At 44.5% G+C, this 19,517-nt stretch overlaps 2 protein-coding genes across 10 annotated transcripts in view; one reads left to right on the forward strand and one right to left on the reverse strand.

Moving 5' to 3' along the window:
• Positions 1-5,682, forward strand: part of Elk4 (ETS transcription factor ELK4) — a 19,496-nt gene extending 13,814 nt beyond the window's left edge. For all 4 annotated transcript variants that reach the window (XM_029475137.1, XM_029475139.1, XM_029475143.1 and 1 more), the window contains exon 5: positions 2,779-5,682. In XM_029475137.1, the coding sequence (XP_029330997.1) occupies positions 2,779-2,877 (99 nt within the window). In that variant the 3' untranslated portion in view covers positions 2,878-5,682. The remainder of the gene's footprint in view (positions 1-2,778) is intronic.
• The window catches only part of Mfsd4a (major facilitator superfamily domain containing 4A), a 48,633-nt gene that overhangs the window by 1,153 nt on the left and 27,963 nt on the right, over positions 1-19,517 (reverse strand). Inside the window, exons 10-11 of one of the 6 annotated variants that reach the window (XM_029475123.1) lie at positions 7,718-7,812; positions 2,077-2,707 (exon numbers count right to left, since the gene is read on the reverse strand). In XM_029475123.1, coding sequence (XP_029330983.1) covers positions 7,751-7,812 — 62 coding nt within the window. In that variant the 3' untranslated portion in view covers positions 2,077-2,707; positions 7,718-7,750. Of the gene's footprint in view, positions 1-2,076; positions 2,708-2,773; positions 2,863-6,372; positions 6,867-7,552; positions 7,813-15,686; positions 18,043-19,517 lie in introns of those variants that run through there. The other 5 variants (XM_029475119.1, XM_029475129.1, XM_029475136.1 and 2 more) reach the window with 5 other exon arrangements.

Raw genomic sequence — 19,517 nt, forward strand, 5'->3', positions numbered from 1 at the left:
ATGGTTGTGAGCCACCATGTGGTTGCTGGGATTTGAACTCTGGACCTTCGGAAGAGCAGTCGGGTGCTCTTACCCACTGAGCCATCTCACCAGCCCTGACCAACAGTTCTTAAGGAGATATCCCATGCTTGGCACTAGAATTTGTTCAATTGCTCATGAATTCTGGGAACAGCATTATCTACCATGATGCAAGGTGTCTTCATTCAAACTTTTTAAAAATCATAATCTTGTTTGTTTGTTTGTTTGTTTGTTTGTTTTTCCAGACAGGGTTTCTCTGTGTAGCCCTGGAACTCACAGTCTAGAGCAGGCTGGCCTCGAACTCAGAAATCCACCTGCCTCTGCCTCCCAAGTTCTGGGATTTGTCATATTCTTTAATTAGCTTACAAAGTAGTTGATTTCCATTAATAATTGTTAGTTTTTCAAGACAGTGTTTCTTTGTGTAGTCCTGGCTGTCCTAGAACTCACTCTGTAGACCAGGCTGGCCTCAAACTCAGAGATCCTCCTGCCTCTGCCTCCCAACTGCTGGGACTAGTGGTGTGTGATAGTCAGGCTCCATTAAGAATTTTGTAATACTTAGTTTTAATCTCCACTCCCTTTTTTTCTTGATTAAACTTTTTTGTTCTCAGTATCCCCTTCCCCACTTGCGTGGCACATGTGTTCTACTGTTGATGGGAGCATGTTTTTGGGAAAGGAATCACTCAGTGAGTTTTGTTTTATGCTATCATGTTGGACTTAAGAAATCATGCTTGTCTTGCCTGTTATGCAAGATGAGAAATAGTGCTGGAGATAGCCCCTCAACACCTGCAATCCCAGCACTGGGGAGGCTGGGGTAGGATTGCAGTGAGTTTGAGCTACATAGTTACAGGTCCACCTAAGTTACAGTGTGACCCTGTCTAAAAATAGTGTGGGAACAGGAGATCTGTAAGAGGACACTCTACGAAAACAATAATAATAATAATAAGTAGTAGTAGTGGTAAATATATAAACTGGATGCTTTTCATTACTGGGTGTAGGTGCTATACACAATTCTATGGGCTGTACTTTTGCACAAGTAGCACTACTATAGATTATACAAACACTCAAGGAAAATGTTGCACTAAGACTCTAGGAGATAGCTATCATGTTTTTAGATTGTTCTGTTGATAGAAAGTTTCAACTTCATTATCTTTTAGGACCCTTGACAGAAATGTGTACTGCTTGACTCATGCACATGTGTTGGGGGAAGATGCTGCCCATAGATTTTCTCTCTTTAAATATTTGTTTGTAGGTTTCCTCTTTTAATTCCTTAAAAAAAAAAGGATTTATTTATTTATTTTTGAATATTAGTGTTCTGTCTGTATGCACACCTGCGTGCCAGAAGAAAAAGTCAGATCCCACTACAGACGGTGGTGAGCCACCATGTGGGTGCTGGGAACTGAACTCAGGACCTCTGGAAGAGCAGAGAGTGTTCTTAACCCTTGAGCCATCTCTCCATCTCCTACTCTTTTTCTTAAGAGGGAAGTCTTGAGACTATTGTTATCAGTTATCTCTCATAATCAGTCTTTTCCTGCTGAGCCAGCCCTATGTCAGCATTTTACATAAAAAGTTTAGGAAATGGACTTTGTATCATCTCCCCACCAAGATGTTAGGAAAGTTCCCTGCTACATTTTTGCGTTTTCCTGTGTGGGGAGTGTTAGAGTGCTCTGAAACTTTAAGCCAATCCTAGCGATGTTCCTAGAACTGTAGCCTGGCGCTGGCACCTGTGCTCTCTGGGAGCATGGGCAGCCGTTATCTAGGAGGAGGGCACTGGAGCACTTGTGCCTCTGGATTTCCTGTTGAGGATTCACAGTTGACTTTGTAAATGAGCAACACCTCTCGTGAGTTTGTCATTTATCAAATTTCTAAACCTCTGAGGTTAAACTAAGGGTGTATGCCAGGGCATCATTAAGGTAACCATCTCTGTTCCTTTGAGGCAAATTGGAAAAAGTTAATATTTACATTGTTAGGACAAATACATTTTTTGAAAAAATTTATTTAAAAAAATTTAATACAATACAGTTTGATCATATTCTTTCTCTTCCCCCAAATCCTCCCAGATCCCCCTCACTTTCTACCCATCCCACTTGAAGTTCCCTCTCTAATACATACATACATACTGTGTGTGTTTGTGTGTCAGTCTGTCTCTTTAAAACAACACAGAACAAGTACATGAGAATCAAAACAAACTAAAAATAAGCCAGTAAGACAGAACAACAGAATGAAAGGACAGTAGTAACAACAACAAACAACATGGAGTCTGTATTGGCCAGCTACTTGTGAATACTCGGCCAGCATCAGTAGCCTGAGGCAAGGGAAAGGAGCAGGTTGGAAATGGAGTATGATTGATGCACCCAGGGACAGGACAGTTCATGGAGAGAAAACTGATTTTCCCTTTGCCAGCAGCTACCAATAGCTTCTTAGAAGACAATCAAATTTTTATTTGTTTTTGCTGTGATAATATCTTGGGCCCTTAAGACAGCACTTGCTGTGAGTCTGACAGCTTGATGGCCGGAACCCACGTAAAGGTGGGGAGAGAGTGGCCTTCACAGAGCTCTCACTCACACTGTCGCCTGCGCACCTGTGTGTGTCGCACCCCGCCACCCTACCACACTTGATAAGTGTAAACAAACAAGAAATATATCAGTCTTCATGAACAGTCACTGCTTTTGTCTTGAAGTGTGTGCTCTGCCTGGGGAGAGGAGGGACAGAGTGGAGGAGAGGTTAGGACTGGATGCTAATCTGCGTTTGTTTCCTTCTCAGTTTCCCTCTGTACTCAACAGTCATGGCCCGTTCACTCTGTCAGGCCTGGACGGACCTTCCACTCCGGGCCCATTTTCTCCAGACCTGCAGAAGACATAACCAAACGGTGCAGTTGTGGACTGAGAGACCAAGGGACTAGGAAACAGACATCCGCCATGACTCGGTTCGAAATGAGGGATTGTCTGCAGTGCTCGTGATTTTCCCACTGCCTGTCGCCAGGCCTTTCAGGACTCTGTACAGAAAATGCCTTAATTGGAGTCCAAGCTCCACCTCACTTCTTTTTTTAAAAGGTGGTTTTTTTGTTGTTGTTTTTGCTTTTTTTTTCAGCTTTTTTTTTTTTTTTAGCTTTGTGCAAAAAACATTGGTCTATTGGGGTTCAGCAGCTGTGTTTCTCAAGAGAGTCACAGAACAAAGTCACTGGTCTTGGATGTTAGGACCCTTTGGCCAGGGGGAGAAAGTATGCTTAGAGTCTGTTACTTAAAGAAATACTTGTTAGCTATGTATGATGGCCCACTTCTGTGATCTCAGCACTTGGGAAGCTGAGGTGGGAGGAGAACGCCAAGGATGGAGGGCCAGCCTGGGCTATATATATAGTGAGACTGTCTCAAAAAATACTACTTAAATGAAGCTAGTAGTATATTTAGTAGTGAGTACGCTCTGTTGAGTGTCTGAAGGGAGCAGCTCATCAGGAGTGGGAGAAACCTTAGGTGGATTGGCCATGCTGGGGCTCTGGTGTGCCCTGAGCTCTGACATGACAGTTCCACAGAAAGGCATCTTGTTTGCACTTGAGCACATCTCTGTGCCATCCATACCTATGATCATGTCTGAACCTGTCAGTAGGCCCTGAGCTATTTTAACACAAGACTTTGAAAGCTCATTTTTAATGTGGGTTTTGGAACATTCTGTGAGGATAGGAGAATCCACTGTGAGCACAGATCTCTGGTGTGTGCTTTGAGTGGTGTGGTTCTGTAACCATGCAACACAGCATGCAAATGGTGATTTGTACGAGAGTAGCGTTGTAGTTTGAAAGTTAAATATCACAGGCAACCAAAAAGGTTCAGTTAAATACCCAGAGATAGGAGGTGGGCTATTTTCCAGCTAGAAGGTCCCAGAGTGACAGGCCCCTTTTCTTCTTGTCAATTTTATCCACTTCTGCTATGCACTTAACATGATATTCCCTTTTAAATCTAAGGTCAGAGGATGAAGCAGCGCTTAGGTGTAATCAGGAAGGCGAACTCCAAAGTGAAACGTGCAGCCAGCTGGAGATACAGACTTGCTTATTTCTTTTCAAAAGTGTTTTAATTTATGGAAGATCAGATTGCATCTGACCATTCTCATACATAGGAATTTGATTATTAAGTTAGTAATGAGAAGTAGGGGCCTTTCACCTGCATATTATAAAATACTGTGTGGTAAGACAGAGCCAGATGTGTACGTTGATCTTGAATTGATGCTAATTTCACAGTGGAATCTTGAAAATTTTGACTCTAAAGTCCAGAATTAAATTACATGTTCTTCCCCCTGCCCACTAAACCCTAGCCGTGACCTGAGTGGCATGAAGGAGGGGCTTGTGGGCTCAGAATGACACTGATAGCCGGTGGCCTCTTTTCAGCTGCGTAGCATTGGCTGTCCAGTGCAGAGACTGGAAGTGTGCTGGCTGGGGAGGGGAGGGCCACAGTGCCTTTTAGAGGGGTGGCTGGAGACCTGTTACTGGTTCATTTATGGCTGTCTGAAGAGCTCTGTTCCCAGGATGTGCAATAGTAGTGTGGGAAGCAGTGTTCAGAGTGGGAACAGGTACTGTAATGGGCTTCTTCTCATGGTGCGTTATTTAGTTTGCATGCACATTTGGAATTTCCCTCAGCAGCACTTTGTAGTAATTTAGTGGGTTAATATTGTGTAAACTAAGTAAGTATTGATAGACGACCTAACTAGATATTTGAAATTCTGAAAACATAAAACTATTTTTATCTTCTTGAGTTAAAGGAGAAAAGCCATTGGAGTGTTTTTACAGATGAACTATTTGGTAATTTACTGTCTTAGCACAGAGCTGCCTTGGGTCCGAGGGCACCATTTAAACTCAGGCCGGGTGTGGTAGCACAGGCCTGTAATCCCACCACGTGGGAAATGGAAGCTGGAGGATCAAGAGTCGGGGCTAGCCTCAGCTACATAGTAAGTTGAAGACTAGCTTAGACTACACGAGACCCTGTCTCAAAAAAACAAGAAAAAAACTCAGCAACTTTGTAAGAAACCATGAGGCCTTGTGGGGTTGGATAGACCTTCCTTGGAATGAATTTGTGGAAGCATGTGCTTGGTCTGTGTGCACGCATGCGTGTGTCCTTTATTTTTTTAAGTTGGTATATAACCTTGCTGTGTGTGTGAGGCAGACATTTCTATCTATAGACTACCTCCTTCCTAGAAAAGTCTGAGCTTTGTGTTGGTTTGAATAGCCATAGAATTCTTAGCATCAACAGATACTCAGGGAGAGACGCTGTCCCTTCAGCTCATCCCTGGTGTGCATCACCAGTCACCTTGCTAGGGCAAGCAGTGTTGGGCATCAGTAGCCTGAGGCAAGGGAAAGGAGCAGGCTGTCAGAGTTTGAGACACCTTCTGAGGCATCGTAGTTCTAATTCTGCTCTGGACCATCTCCGCTTAGCTCAGTGACTGAAGGCTTAGAGTTGGGGGTCTCAGGGTGGTCCTGTGAAGGCCTGGGTTGGAGGGTCTGCCAGTTCCCTTGGGTGTCCATTGGTCCCCTGTGGTGGGTCTAAAGGCTGTGCACCGTGGTTCAGAGCAGTGCCACACACCCCTGTGTCTGCGTCCCTGGGGGGAAGGGGGTTACTTAAACTGTACTTTTACTCATGCCGATGTTTTTAAAAATACAAAATTAAAATGTCAAGTTTAACTTAAGTAATCTTTCAGTGACTTCTCATAGAAGTAGTGTGTTGTTACAGTCCTGCGGCATCGTTTGTGTGTTTGAATAAGGGTAGACGTTTCTACTGATTAAAAAAGTATATAATAGAATCTTGAATCTTGAAGCCTTCAAAAGGCCAACACTTCAGTTTATTTTCCTTCTCTTTTTTTTTTTTTTTTGGTTTTTCGAGACAGGGTTTCTCTGTGTAGCCCTGGCTGTCCTGGAACTCACTCTGTAGACCAGGCTGGCCTCGAACTCAGAAATTCGCCTGTCTCTGCCTCCCAAGTGCTGTGATTAAAGGCATGCACCACCACTGCCCGGCTTTCTTTCATATTTAAACAGTTAAAATATAAGTATAATTTTTTTTCCACTGTGTTTTTTTGTTTTTGTTTTTGAGATAGGAGTTTTCTGTCACCCAACCTGGCTATAAACTGAATTCCAAGGCTGACATTTACCCGTGTGCACCACTAGATCTGGCTTGTTCTTCAAATTTATAGAGAAAGTAAGTCATGAACTTGTATGGAATACTCTAGACTTTTCTTCTTAAACTGGAAAATTCCTTGTGGATTTATATACCGTCCTAGAAATCAAAAAAAGGCAAGAGAGGCTTGGTGTTGGTGGCATAATGCCACCTGTTGATAAGAGGCAAAAGAGGCTGACATACTAGAGGCTTGGCGTTCACGGGTAATGCCACCTATTGATAAGAGCCACTATTTCTTCCTTCACCTTGGTCTTGTGCTGCGTGAGTTGCAGTACTCTGTTACTGTGCCTCCGATTTTAACATTCTGAAAGTCCCATTGAGCCTCTCAGTGAATTTGCAGAGCAGTCCATCTTTTGGAGCACACATCTTGATCAGGAAAAATTTTGTTGTTGTTCTTTCTTTTCTTTTTTTCTCTTCTGAGAGTGGATCTGTAGTTTAGGCTGGCCTTAAACTCTTGGCAGTCCTCCTGCCTTGGCATCCTTGGCACTGAGATTATGAATGTGACCTGCTGTGTTTGGCACAGTGAAAGTTTTTCAACATAGAAATTCCCCTCAAAAATTGATCTATGTCACTTTATTAAAGTGACGTGCACACTCTGCTATAACATACAGAGTGGAAAGGGTTAGTGTAAGAAATAAATGCTGGGCAGCATTCGGTCCTGGTGAGCCCTTCCTCCAACCCAACACACGGGCGCTGCACCTAGAAGCAAACACTGTCCTAAATTACTGACAGCATGGAGTTGTGTGTTTGATTCCCCAAAATACAGGGAATTGTGTGTGTGTGTGTGTGTGTGTGTGTGTGTGAGACAGAGAGAATATATGAGGCAGAGGGAGGTGTGGAAGAGTTCTAAAAAAGCCTTGACATTCTCTGGGAGCTTTGTTAACAGTTTTTCAAATTTCCCGTTAATTCTTTCTCATGGGGATTCAAGCCGGAATGCTTTTTAGACTTCCTGCATCCCCTGACAACCTGTTCCTTTTCATGTCTGTATTATACACACGTGACATTTTTGTTTTTATAGTCTCCTTACAAAGTTCTTTGGCCTTATGTTATATTTACGAACAACTTCATAACCCCAAGTTACTTTGCGCTAAAGGATATACCAGCTTCAGCTTTCTTGCTGGATTATAAAGGGCTGTCTACGCTCTGTTTTTCATTTGGGTCTATTAAACATCTGAAGGAATAGTTTACTTGATGGCTTGTTCTGACTCTGCCCTGTTTACTGCATCTGTGTCATTTGCCTGTGCTAAAAGCTGGGAGTTGTGCCACCGTGACATGCTTTGTCTTGGGTAGGTGTAGAGACAAGTGCAGACCTGCGCAGAAACCTGGGCTCAGAGTGAATTTCCAAACCAGTAAGACTAAACTGTTGACACTGACCTCTGCTGTCTGAGGGTTTCTAAAATGGATTTGAGCAGCTGAGTTTTCAACACACAGTGCTGGGAAGGAATAGACGTGATAACTCTCCCAGAGGCTGGCTTCGGTGGCAGGCGTTTTGTTAGTCTTCTGAGCTAGGACCACCCCATTATTTCTCTTAGATTATCAGAACTACTTACTGAAGGTGCAGTTTCCATCTTGGAGGGGGATGCTTACGGGTGATGATGAGTCTCACGCTCTGTGGAACTTGCTGCTATCAGAATCGTGTTTTCACCTGTAAACACAGCAGATGTTATCTGTCAGTGCGCAGCAGCAGGTGTTCCATCTGAAGCTAACAGTGCTTCGAGCTGCTTTGCATGGCTAAAACAGAAAGTGGGGAGTAGCCAGCTAGCCAGAGAGAAGCGAGCAGTTTCTTAGGTGCTGCTGTTTGTAGTTAGCCCTTGCGAGGTAGAGATGCCGAGTGGCTTGTGGGAGAGTAGCTGCCTGCTAATGTGATTTGACTTGATCCCATGGTGCTGGGGACATAACGAGGGGCCTCACTTGTGTTAAAGAAGTGACTGCCACCGGGTTACACCTTAGCAACACCCCCTTCCATAACTTTAGACAGCTTTAACCAGGAAATTCCTGGAGAGTACAGTCTCTTGAATGTTCAGTGTAATGCACACGGGGAAGTTTCATGAAGTTAACTTGTCTTTGAAGTACTTAAGTTGGAATTGAGCACCTTAGGTCCTCCTGAGGTACTGGCTGAGTACATCTCTGTACTGCCATGGTATGTGAATCTTTTTCAGAGGGAGGCATATTCATCTCCGAAGATGGCTATTAGTCTATTTGTTCTAAACCTAAGAAAGAAAACCTAATCACTGCTGCATGTGTGGGTGTCACTTAAAGACAGTGCCTTGCTCAGTTCAGTTTTAAATGCATGGACTCACAGGCCTTAAGGACCAGTTACTGACTTGGTAGGACCCAGTGCTTAGACATACTCCAAACAGTCCCCTTATCCTCCTCTCTTCTGATCACACATTAAGCATAAGGACATCTTGCCTAAAGCTCTTTGCAATCTGTTTGCTTTCATATAAAATAGCTTCTGGGTTGGCTGGGAAGTCCCCAGGAGGTGTCTAGGGTGTAAGAGTCCTGGCTCGTTGGCATGATGTATCCTTCAAACCATATATAAGCAGCATTAGCAGAAACCTCAAGGAAGGGTCAGGAAGAATGGTCTCGTCTTTGCCTTGTTCTCATCTTAGTAAACCCACTGATTCTGCCCCCTGCAGGGATTATGAGCTGTGCTCATGTAGCCTGGAGTCTTCTCAGTAGGATGAGGGGGAGATACGGAGTGCCTGGCAGCTGGTCCAGGGGTCCGTCAATAGAAGCATTTGCTCTGCCAGCATCAGGCCCAGGGCTGCTGGAGACTGCTACTAAAATCACTCGGCACTTTCTTGGGATCTGTATTAGCACTGTTTGTTTGTCTGTCTGTTTGTTTTTGTTGGTTAGTTTTAGAGACAGGGTCTCACTGTGTAGCTCTGAGAGACTTGCTATATGGAAGAGGCTGGCCTTGAACTCACATAGATCTAACTGCTTCTGCCCCTAAGTGCTGGGATTAAAGGTGTGCATCACCATGCCCAGGTGTTTTTGTTCTTAAAAACTGGAAGCACTTAATGGTTATTTTGTTTGATTTCAGCTTCAGGATATTGACGATCAGGGAAATACTGTTTTCTCATTTCTAGTTTTGGGGACTTAGTGTTTGGAGAAGGAGCAGTGGATCACCTGATGAGTCTTCCTTCCAGGCTCTGTGAGGCAGCCTCTTTGAGCTAGGATGTAAATGGCTCAAGATCTCTTACCATTGTGCTTTGTAGAAATGTATAATTTTAGATTATTTGCAGTTGATAGATTGCACTGTAAATTTGAAAAGTATACAATAGCTAACAATTAGTGTTATTTTCCTTTGTTGCTTATTTCTGTTACACAGGGGACACAATCCCTTCTGAGACATTTCATTGTTTGCTTGAGGACAGTATTAACCAGTGGACTCTGACAACATTTGCCACTGCCATTGCTGCATATGAGAGAGAATAGCATGGTTCAGGCCTCTCTGTTGAGCATTACAGGGATCAGCTGAAATGTATGCATATGCAGAAGATGCACACAGGACCCTTGGTCCTAGAGGCCTGCTTCCAGGTGTGGCTGGGGTTCTCCCCTTTGTTCTGGCAGTTCCCTGTATCTTTGTGGATCGGAAAGACTAAACATAAGACTCTGTGAGACTGGTGGTGTCTGCCCGTAGTCCTGATGCCTGGAAGGTGCAGGAAGGAGGATTACAGAGTTCCCCGTCATCCTTGGCTGCTACAGAGTGAGTTTGAGGCCAGCCTGAGCTACATGAGAGCCTGCCTAAAAATACATTGAAGAGATTCACTGGTTCAGAGCACTTGGTGTTCCTTAGAGGGACAGAGTTTGGTTCTCAGCATCCATGGCAGATGGCTCAAAGTTGCCTGCGGTTCTAGTGCTAAAGGGCCTAGCGCCCTCTTCTGCCCACCACAGGCATCTGCACACATATCATCTATACAAACCACCTTTCCTTTCCTTTCCTTTCCTTTCCTTTCCTTTCCTTTCCTTTCCTTTCCTTTCCTTTCCTTTCCTTTCCTTTCCTTTCCTTTCCTTTCCTNCTTTCCTTTCCTTTCCTTTCCTTTCCTTTCCTTTCCTTTCCTTTCCTTTCCTTTCCTTTCCTTTCCTTTCCTTTCCTTTCCTTTCCTTTCCTTTCAAATAAAAGAAGCTTTGGTTCAGTTTGCTACTGATTATCTCTGATTCTAAACATAAAATCTTGGGTTAAGACGAGTTTTTTAGAATTATTCCCTTTATTCACCAAATTAATCAAATTGACACCCCCTCCCCCTTCTTTTTCTTTAAGTAGGTTTTGTTTTTATGAGCTAGGTCTTGTGTTGTTCAGACCAGCTTTAATCTGCTGGTTACAACAGTCTCTTCATGTATCAACCTCCTGCCTAGCTGGGCCCACAGGCACATGCCACCACATCTGGCTTAAGTTTGCATTTAAGAGCAACCTAATAATTTCCCATGAGTCCTATCAGAACTTCTTTTTTAAAAAGAGCCCCCTAAACTGGATCTTTCTTTAGGTTGGTGGTAGAGTACCTGCCTAGCATACTAGCCCGAGGTTTGAGTCCCATTACTACATAAACCAGGAGTACGGCTCAAACCTGGTATCCTCCAGCTAGGTGTGTAGAAGCAGAATGAGCAAGAAGTTCAAGGTGTCATCCTTGGCAAGTTCAGGGCCAGCCTGAGGTAAAAGACCCAGTCTTGGGGAAAAAATGAAAATAAAATTGTGATGAATGGGAAGTAACCATGGGTTATTTTAAATGTGTGCTAGGAGGTTGAGTCACAGCAAACCTGGCAATTGAAACACTGTAAGGCACGAACATGATTTAAAAGGTAAACAACATTAAAGAACAAACTCTTGTTTCTCATTCAGCTAATCTCTAGTAAAAGCATGTGTCTGCCATGGAGTGATTGAGTGTCTGTACACCGGTGTCTGCACAGGAAGAGGGGAGCGGGTTCCTGTGTATGAGTTTGGGTGGATGATAAAAAGGACTGACAGGGTGCTCAGCCCCTCAGAGGAGCCGCTGTCTGGGTGTGCGCCCTCCTGTGTATTGTATTGAACTGTGCATCTCCTGTTACTCAGTGTCGCCACTGAGGTCGTTAGACAGGTGCGAGCAGCACCTGCCCACAAGAGTAACTGTCAGGGCGCCACTAATGATAGGTCTCAGGTCAGGTTAGGTTACTCTTAAGGAGACCTGCAAAGTATTCCAATCTCTTTTTGTTCTTTTCTGAAAAAGCAACTAATATGGTAACTGCTAACAGTCCTTAAAATTAACGTTAGTTGTTCTTACAGCTGGACAGAATGGTCATCTCAACTAGCTACCCAGTAGCACTTTTTGTAGAGACAAAGAGATGTTGGTTTAAGGCTGGTGAAGCCAGTGCAGAGTCTGGAATTCTGCCTTTGGGTGACAAATGTCATGAAGTTAAGGGCGATGGGACAAAGGACGCATGAGCACTTTGAGGGCTTTCTGATGCACTGCTGTTCAAAGAAAAGATGGCAGTTCTCTGGGTGTCATTTCCAGATGTGGCAAGGGACTGCCCCGAGTAGCCCGACTGGGGACCTTACTTCTATTGCTTCTAAGCTTTATGTAAAAGTGTTGTAACTTCTATAAAGATCATGTGTATTTTAAGAAAATGATGCAGTTTTTAAAACTTCTATGTAAGAACTGACAGAGGGATTTGCCTGTATGTGGGAAGCTGGCTCTGAGAATGCACTCTGGCGGGTTTACTCCAAGTCCAGAGCTGTCGAGATCTGTCGTTAGAGACGTGCAACTAGATACGGACAACAATTGTATTTTTTTAAAATAAATATTTTTAACAAAATGACTTGGAGTGATTATTTCCTTCCCCTCGCTCACATCCGCCATAGCAGTCAGTGATATTTTCATCCACGCTAACTGGGTAAGGAAAGAATTCAGTGAGGATCCTGAAACACAGTCTTCAACTGCTTGATATGTCTTCATGAAACATTTAAAGCCAGCTCAGAAGAGGGGGACAACGGTGAAATGATTGTCAGCGTGGAAGGAATGGAGAGAGGACAGATGGGCTGGAAACACTGTCATGTGAAATCTTTAAAGTTGTACTACACTTATTTATGTTGTGTCTGGGTGTATGTGCAGGTGTGCCACAATGCATGCATGGCAATTGGGACAGCTTTGGGGGATCAGTGTTTGGCTTATGTCACATGTGTCCTGGGGATCAGACTCAGTCAAAGGCTTGGTGGCATCTCCTTTGTTCTGTGGGCCATCTTGCTGGCCCTGAAATGTGTGTGTCTCAGCGTGTGTGTGTTTTATGCAAATGTCATACAGTTGTAATCAGATGTGTTCGTCTGATGAACACATTGCTCATTTCCACTTCAGCCCCCTTTTATGTTTTCAGACAGGGTCTCGTGTAGTTTTGGCTGCTCTGGACCTTGATAGCCTTGTGGTCTTCCTGCCTCAGCTTCCTGAGTGCTCGTTATAGATGCATACCACAATGCTTGGCCTCCCTAGCCTCCTTTCTTTGGAGAGCTTGGGAGAAGAAAAGAAGAGACCAGTTAATTTAGCAGTGAAATGAAGCCTTTTGAGAATTGACTTAGAACATGATGGAAGATGTGGGTCTAATGGGTGGCCTGATCACATCAGAGAACACAGGTTCATTCCAGATGAAAGTACCAAGAGCAAACCAGATGGCTGCTGGCAGGACACAGGCCCTGGGAGTGTCTCTTTGGCCTGTGCTTGACCACACCGTTGAGCCAATGAAGGGCTTTCCTGGGAATCTGCTCAGATGCATTACCTAAGAACACTAATCTTAGAGGATCTGAGAAATATGGTCTTGCTTCTTGCAGTCACAGGGTGCATTTTTGAATACCCAAAGCTCCAGGTCCTTCGGTGGAAAAGCCTGCCACCATTTCGGCCTTTCCAACTGTTGGCACTAGTTTGGCGAAGCGTGCTGACTGCAGGTACCCTTCCATCTGTGTTTCATAGAGGCGTCTAATGGCAGCCATCCTCACACTGGGGCTCTTTGGGCTTTATTAGGTAGGAGACAATGTTGAGTGTCCCAGGATCACACTCTGATCATCACAGTATACCTGCCACTGAAGGAATCATGTAGTGACTTCATCGGAGTCACTCAGAAGTACAGTGATGTGTCATAGTACTGTCACAGAAGTAAAGATTTCAGCAGCTGTGGAGGTTCCTGGCAGATCCAGTCATGGTACTGGATTGTGAGTGTTGTTCCCATATGTTTTGAACACACTGGTCATTTACCTAAGCCCTCTCCCATCTGACCCAGTGTTTGTTAGTCCTGTTAACCTCTCACAAGCACTGATGTCTTCTTAGGATGCTCTTCCCTTACCTTCCAGGAAACCACTTTGACTGTTGAATGGGTTCCTACCTCTGGCTTCTAATTTTTTACTACATCAGTTCTTTTTCTAAACCCCTAGGTTTTGAAGAACCCCCCCAGGCTTGATCTCTCAGTCCCTGCAACCACTAACTAGGAGATTTCATTCCTTGTCTCTGAACACTGTAAGTTATATAACTTCTCTTTAAACTCTGGCTACCAAGTCTAGCAGCCGGCTTGATATCCAGGATAGCATCATACACTGATGTGCAGAACTGTTTTTTAAAAGATATGGTCTCAGGCTTACAAGATGGTTCAGTTAAGAGCACTGACTGCTCTTTCAGAAGTCCTGAGCTCAATTCCCAGCAACCACATGGTGGCTCACAACCATCTGTAATATGATCTGTTGCCCTCTTCTGGTGTGTCTGAAGACAGCTACAGTGTACCCATAGGTTGGGAACAGCTGCTCTTCCCAAAGATGGGAGGGCGAAACAGAAGAATCCACCAGAAGTGAGCTTGGCTGTGCAGCAGCAAAGAACCCTTCTCAGACAAGATGGAAAGGCAGGGGCCAACACCTCAAGTTGTCCCCTGACCTCTACAGGCATGGAATAGCATGTATGAGTTATATAACCCTGAGTTTACTTCACATGTCCTTTCCCATGATACATCTGATCTTCATCATATTTGTTCGATCATGTGTAGGCACAGTGGTAAGTAGGGATTTTCCCTAAGACTTCATTTGTAGGGCATAGTTTGCCTTATTGTCTATGTTCCCCAAACCAGTTTAGGCTGGATGAGCCCACATTTCCAGATCCCAAGGTGTTTCAGGATGTGTTTGGCCACAGAAGGGAAGTTACTAAGGATGGCTAGGGCACTCCAGATTAGAGTTAAAAGCTGCTTTATTTAAGAAGGGGTGTACAGCCTGATGTTGGCAGGGTCTCAGCTTGTTAAGTACTGTATGTATAGCCAAGTAGAGTCTTCCCTGTACTTTCCTGCCTCGAAATGCCTCACACCTGGGCATAGGTCAAATGCCTTCAGCTTGAGACTGGCACCCTTCTCTTATACTCAGTCCATCAGCAAATTCTGACAGACCTTCCGACTGTATTCACCCTCACCATTTCCACTGCTTCCAACATGGTCCAAGTCACTGTCACCTCTCCAGCCCTGCAGTGTATCTGAGCCTACCTCAGCCCCACCGTCTTCAAACAGCCAGAGTAACAGTTTTAAATGTGTGAACCGTGCCATGTAACAGTCTGTTGGTAAGCTCACATCCCCCAGAAAAACCCACATTCATGCCACCTTGTTTCTTGCCACTGTCTGCCTGCTTTGCAGTTGGTCCAGACCAGTCTTCCAGCTGCTCCTCAGATTCTATGGAACATTCCAGTTCAAGGCCCTTCCCCTTGCTGTAGCCTCTACCTGGCAGGAATATTTTCAGGTACCCACCCACCTGGCTTTCTCCTGTGTAGCACATGTCCTCTTGTTAAGATAGCCCAAACATCTTCTGCCATTCCCATGCCCACCCCTGCTGCTTCTTACAGTATTCTATCATCCTATAACATGTTATATATTTACTTGCTGTTTCTATGGCTTTAACCTTGAAGTCTCTGTGAGGCAGGGACTTCTCATTCACTGCTGAAACTGTACCTGAGCCTCTGCTTTGAACATGTGGCTGTTTGGTCTTTTTTTTTAATGAGTAAATGCAATCTCTGTAAGAAATTTGTGAGCTGAGGCTCAGTGGGTAGAGTGCTTGCCTCTCTGGTGTACTCTAAAGTGGATCCCCAGGTGCACACAAGCTGGCCTCAGTGCTGCATGCCTGTCACCCTAGCACTTGGGGTGTGGAAATAGGAAAATCAGGAGTCCAAGGTCATCTGAACTACATGGCAAGATCTAGTCTATCTTGGGCAATGTAAAACCCATTTCAAAAAGACAAAACGAATGAATAACAACAAAACCAATGAACCCTTTGTGTCACTGTATCTTCCTTTAAATGTGTGCAAGGTATGCTGGTGGCTTAGATCCCCAAGTCTGCAGAAGGCATCTGGGAACAGGGAGACATCACAACAGTCTTGACAGCTAGAAGTGTGGCCTAGTGGTGAGTCTTTCCTAGAATGCTTGAACCCCCAGGTACCACCCCTACCCCTGCCCCAAGTTCCAAAGGTGTCCATACATACATACATACACACATACATATACACATACATAACATACATACATACATACATACATACATACATACATAGTTGTCATGTGTGTATCTTATATTGGGTGTGTGTGTGTGCACAAGAGTGTGTGCATGTGCATCACGTGACCCTATAAGAGAAACCTGTCTTTGGGGAGCGTTAGACCATTTGATCTTCAGTATAAAGGGTCGACTGCCCTTCAAGATGGATAACACACTTACTAGGTTTAAAATATTTTATTTTAGGAAAGTATGAGATTCTTTTGAATTTTCTATATTAACACACCAGTCATCACCAATGTAGGTATAAGCAGTGATTCTTCTTTCTAGATATGTATAAAAAGGATGTTTTCTTGAAAAAAAAAAAAAAACTACAAGAAAAATACAAACCGCTTTCTCTTTGCCCAGGTCAGTCACCATAGTTAGATTGCCCAGTTAGATTTTAATATGGCTAGTATGAGGTACTTTTCAAAGAATTTATAAATATGGTTAAAAGGATTTGCTTAGGCCATCGGCGTTTCAAAGTTAAATTTGACTTAAAGTTTGTACCAAATGTAGATGACGTCTAAGCTGCGTATGAGGTGTTACAAGGAATAGAAGTAAAACCATGAACATTTGGAAGGCAGTTCCCATGTAGGGCATGCAGCAGATGCTCCACACACTCTCAGTTCTCTCAGAATTCCTGTGAGGTAGGGTGCTTTTAGAAATGCCATCATACTGGTAAAAACAAGCAAGGCTGGAAGTGGGGGACAGGGGCTTCTGGAGTCACGGCTAGAAGCCTGATACCTGGTCCACCTCTGCTCTGCTGGTGTCTAGTGTGTGAACTACAGCCCTTGGGATCATGAGCCCATGCTCACATGAACACATGTATATACACAGAGAATGCACAGATTAAACCAATGACTGTAACAGGACATTTGTTCCTCCTAGAGACTTCCCAGAGACAAATCATGCCATGTCGCTGATGCCAGAAGCCTTGCACCCAGCCCTGTCCAGGCTGGTGAGCCGCCTTCTTGTATTCTCTGGATTACTAACCTACATTCTATATAGAAGAGGGCACTCCTGACAGACACTGGTTTCTGCATACTGACACTGCTCTCTGTATACTGCATGGCTTGAATTATACAGTAGTCCTAGATTTATATGGGGGTGGAGGAAGGCCTTGACACAGTATAAAATTTTCATCTATAAAAGGTATAAAATTCCAAATGAGCTATTTAAAAAAAAATTTCTTCTGTACCTTGAGGATCTCAGTAAAGAACAATAGACTGTCCATTTCATTCTCCCTGCACTTTCTGAACCAACTAGCATTGCTCGTTAGCAGAAAGACGCTGGAAACCCATCTGTTCCCAGGGGCACAGCTTTCACCATTTCTGGGCCATGGCTGACCTTGGACTACCAGCAGGCTGTCACAGAGATCTGAGGGGAAGAGCCCAGCAGTATTCTGTCACAGAAATGTCACCACCTTGGTGCCATGGACACTCCTGAGCAGCTTCTGAGCTACTTCTCGGGCTCAGGAGCATCTGCCATGTAAAATTAGAAAGTGAGGTTTGGAGAATTACCTTTGTTTAGTTACAATTTTTTTTTTTAAGCTAGGTAGTGGCAGTGCACACCCTTTAATCCCAGCACTTGGGAGGCAGAGGCAGGCCTCTATGAGTTTGAGGCTAGCCTGGTCTATAGAGTGAGTTCCAGGATAGCCTGGTCTACAGAATGTGTTCCGGGACAGCTGGGGCTACCCAGAGAAATACCATCTCAATAATAATAAAAATAATAATTTAAGCCTTAGTCATGCCTACTAGCTCTCAAAATGAAAATTTAACAGTCAGCTTTCTAAAGCTTGTCTGAGTTAGCCCAGTGCAACACTGAACTAGGGTCTCAAAGCACGATTCAACATTTCCTTTGTTGCCTTAGGACACAAATAAACTGATTTCTGCAGGACGGATGTGAGGGACTTGGGACCATGGGTAAGTGAAGAACACATAAATCTTTTTTAACATGCCAGAGGGGTTTGATTGATTTAAAATATATCTACACCTAGCAGTGATTAATGACTTAGGATTTTAACATGTTTTTCAAACTTCAACTAAACGTGATCTGAAACCCAGAGTTTAGCCCATGCGTGGGGTGGTGTGTGGAGAGGTGTGTGCAGGCTGTCTTTCATCCTCCCGTCTGGTTGTCAGGACAACAAGTCCGGACCAGAGAAGAAGATAACTAAAGTGTCAGGCAGGTGCTCGATTTGTCCAGGGAAGACTCAGGGAAGGAAGACAGAAGCAAGAGCAGCCTCCTGTGCAACCCTGGCTTCCTGTCAGTCTGGTCACCCTGTGGCTCAGGAGCTGAGCTCTTCAGCTCTTCACCTCTGGTAGCACTCAGAGTTCTCCACACCAAGGGCTTTGTCTTGGGTAAGAACTACAAAAGAAAACATAAACAGCACTGGTAGCAAATGTGGGCCGCCCCAGCTTCCTCTGCAGCATTTAGCTCTTGAGAGCAAGCAAGCTGTATGCTTTTCTGCTAGTCTAGCTCTAGGTGCACTAGGGCACCTGTACACCCACAGTCTCATAGGTGCACACATGTATGTGTGTGCGCTCAAGAGCACACGCCACACACACACAATACACACACGGCACTGTGGGAAGTCAGATCAAGATCAAGTTCTGGTGAGGTGCTAATATAGTCAGTGAGACTGATGTCTAGGGCTGGGGGATAAAACTGTCTCCCATAAGAAAGGAACACTTGATATTCACAATTATCATCATCATCATCACCATCACCACCACCATCATCATCATCTCTTCCTCTTCCCCCTCTTCTTCATTTTCTTCAAGGGCAGTCTTTATTGGGATATTTATAATGTGTGTGTGGTGGGAGAGTGTGCATGCTACAGTCAGTATTCATGTAGAAGTCAGAGGATAGCTTACAGGAGTCAATTCTCTCCTTCCACCATGTGAGTCTCCGGGAATACACTCAGGCTTGGTGGTATCAGTATCACCCGTACATGCTGAGCCATCTTGACTGTATCTGTTAAGCGATGCTCTCTATAAAGGAACTGGCTAGATAGAAGCTACCACCTGCCATCTCAGAGGCCGTTCTGAGAGGCGGTATGACTTCTCTCTTGCTGTAGCCAATTTTTGTTTTTGTCATGTTGTGTTTTTGTTGAGATGGAGTCTCACTGTGTACCCTGCCTGACCTAGAACTTAGTCAGTAGACCAGGCTTGCCTCAAACTCACAGAGATCCACCTGCCTTTGGGGTCAAAGGCGTGTGCCACCATGTCCGACTATGCACTTAGTATTTAAAGTGAACATGGCTACTTAGAGAGGGCTGTTGGCAGTTCTTCCATCTTTTTGTATTCTGTTTTCAAAGAGAGAGCACTGGCTCAGCTTGGGTGACTTCTGCCGAGAACATGCATGGCTGTGGTCACTAGGCAAGAGACTGACACAGTTACAAAAATAGCCTTGGTACTATCCCAGCCTGGGGTCTCCAGGATGAAGACTACCCTTAGGAGTATCTCTATCCTGAAGGAACTCTTCCCTGCTATTTTGCCACCCCCCACACTCCCCAAAAAAGTTCTTTTTGGACAAGAGTCAAAACCCTAAACTGTAAGAAAGGGGCTAGTTAGGCCACTGGGCCAAGTTCCTGCCAGGGAGGCAGGCTCTACCTTCTCATGGGTTCAGACTTTGGCACTAGGATCCACTGTAAAGGGGTTAACAGGAAGATGGGTTCACTGTCGTGCCCCTCTGCTAATGGAGAAGCTGTGAGTCAGCCTGTTCACCCTCTGCTGCCTTCAGACTCCAGTGGACAATCACAGGGAAATCAGGAAGAGGCGAAAGGGAAGCCGTAGGAAAACAAACACTTCCTTGCATTTCATTTGGAGCACAGCAGCGCT

The sequence above is a fragment of the Mus caroli genome, chromosome 1, assembly GCF_900094665.2.
Source record: "Mus caroli chromosome 1, CAROLI_EIJ_v1.1, whole genome shotgun sequence".
Taxonomy (NCBI): Eukaryota; Metazoa; Chordata; class Mammalia; order Rodentia; family Muridae; genus Mus; species Mus caroli.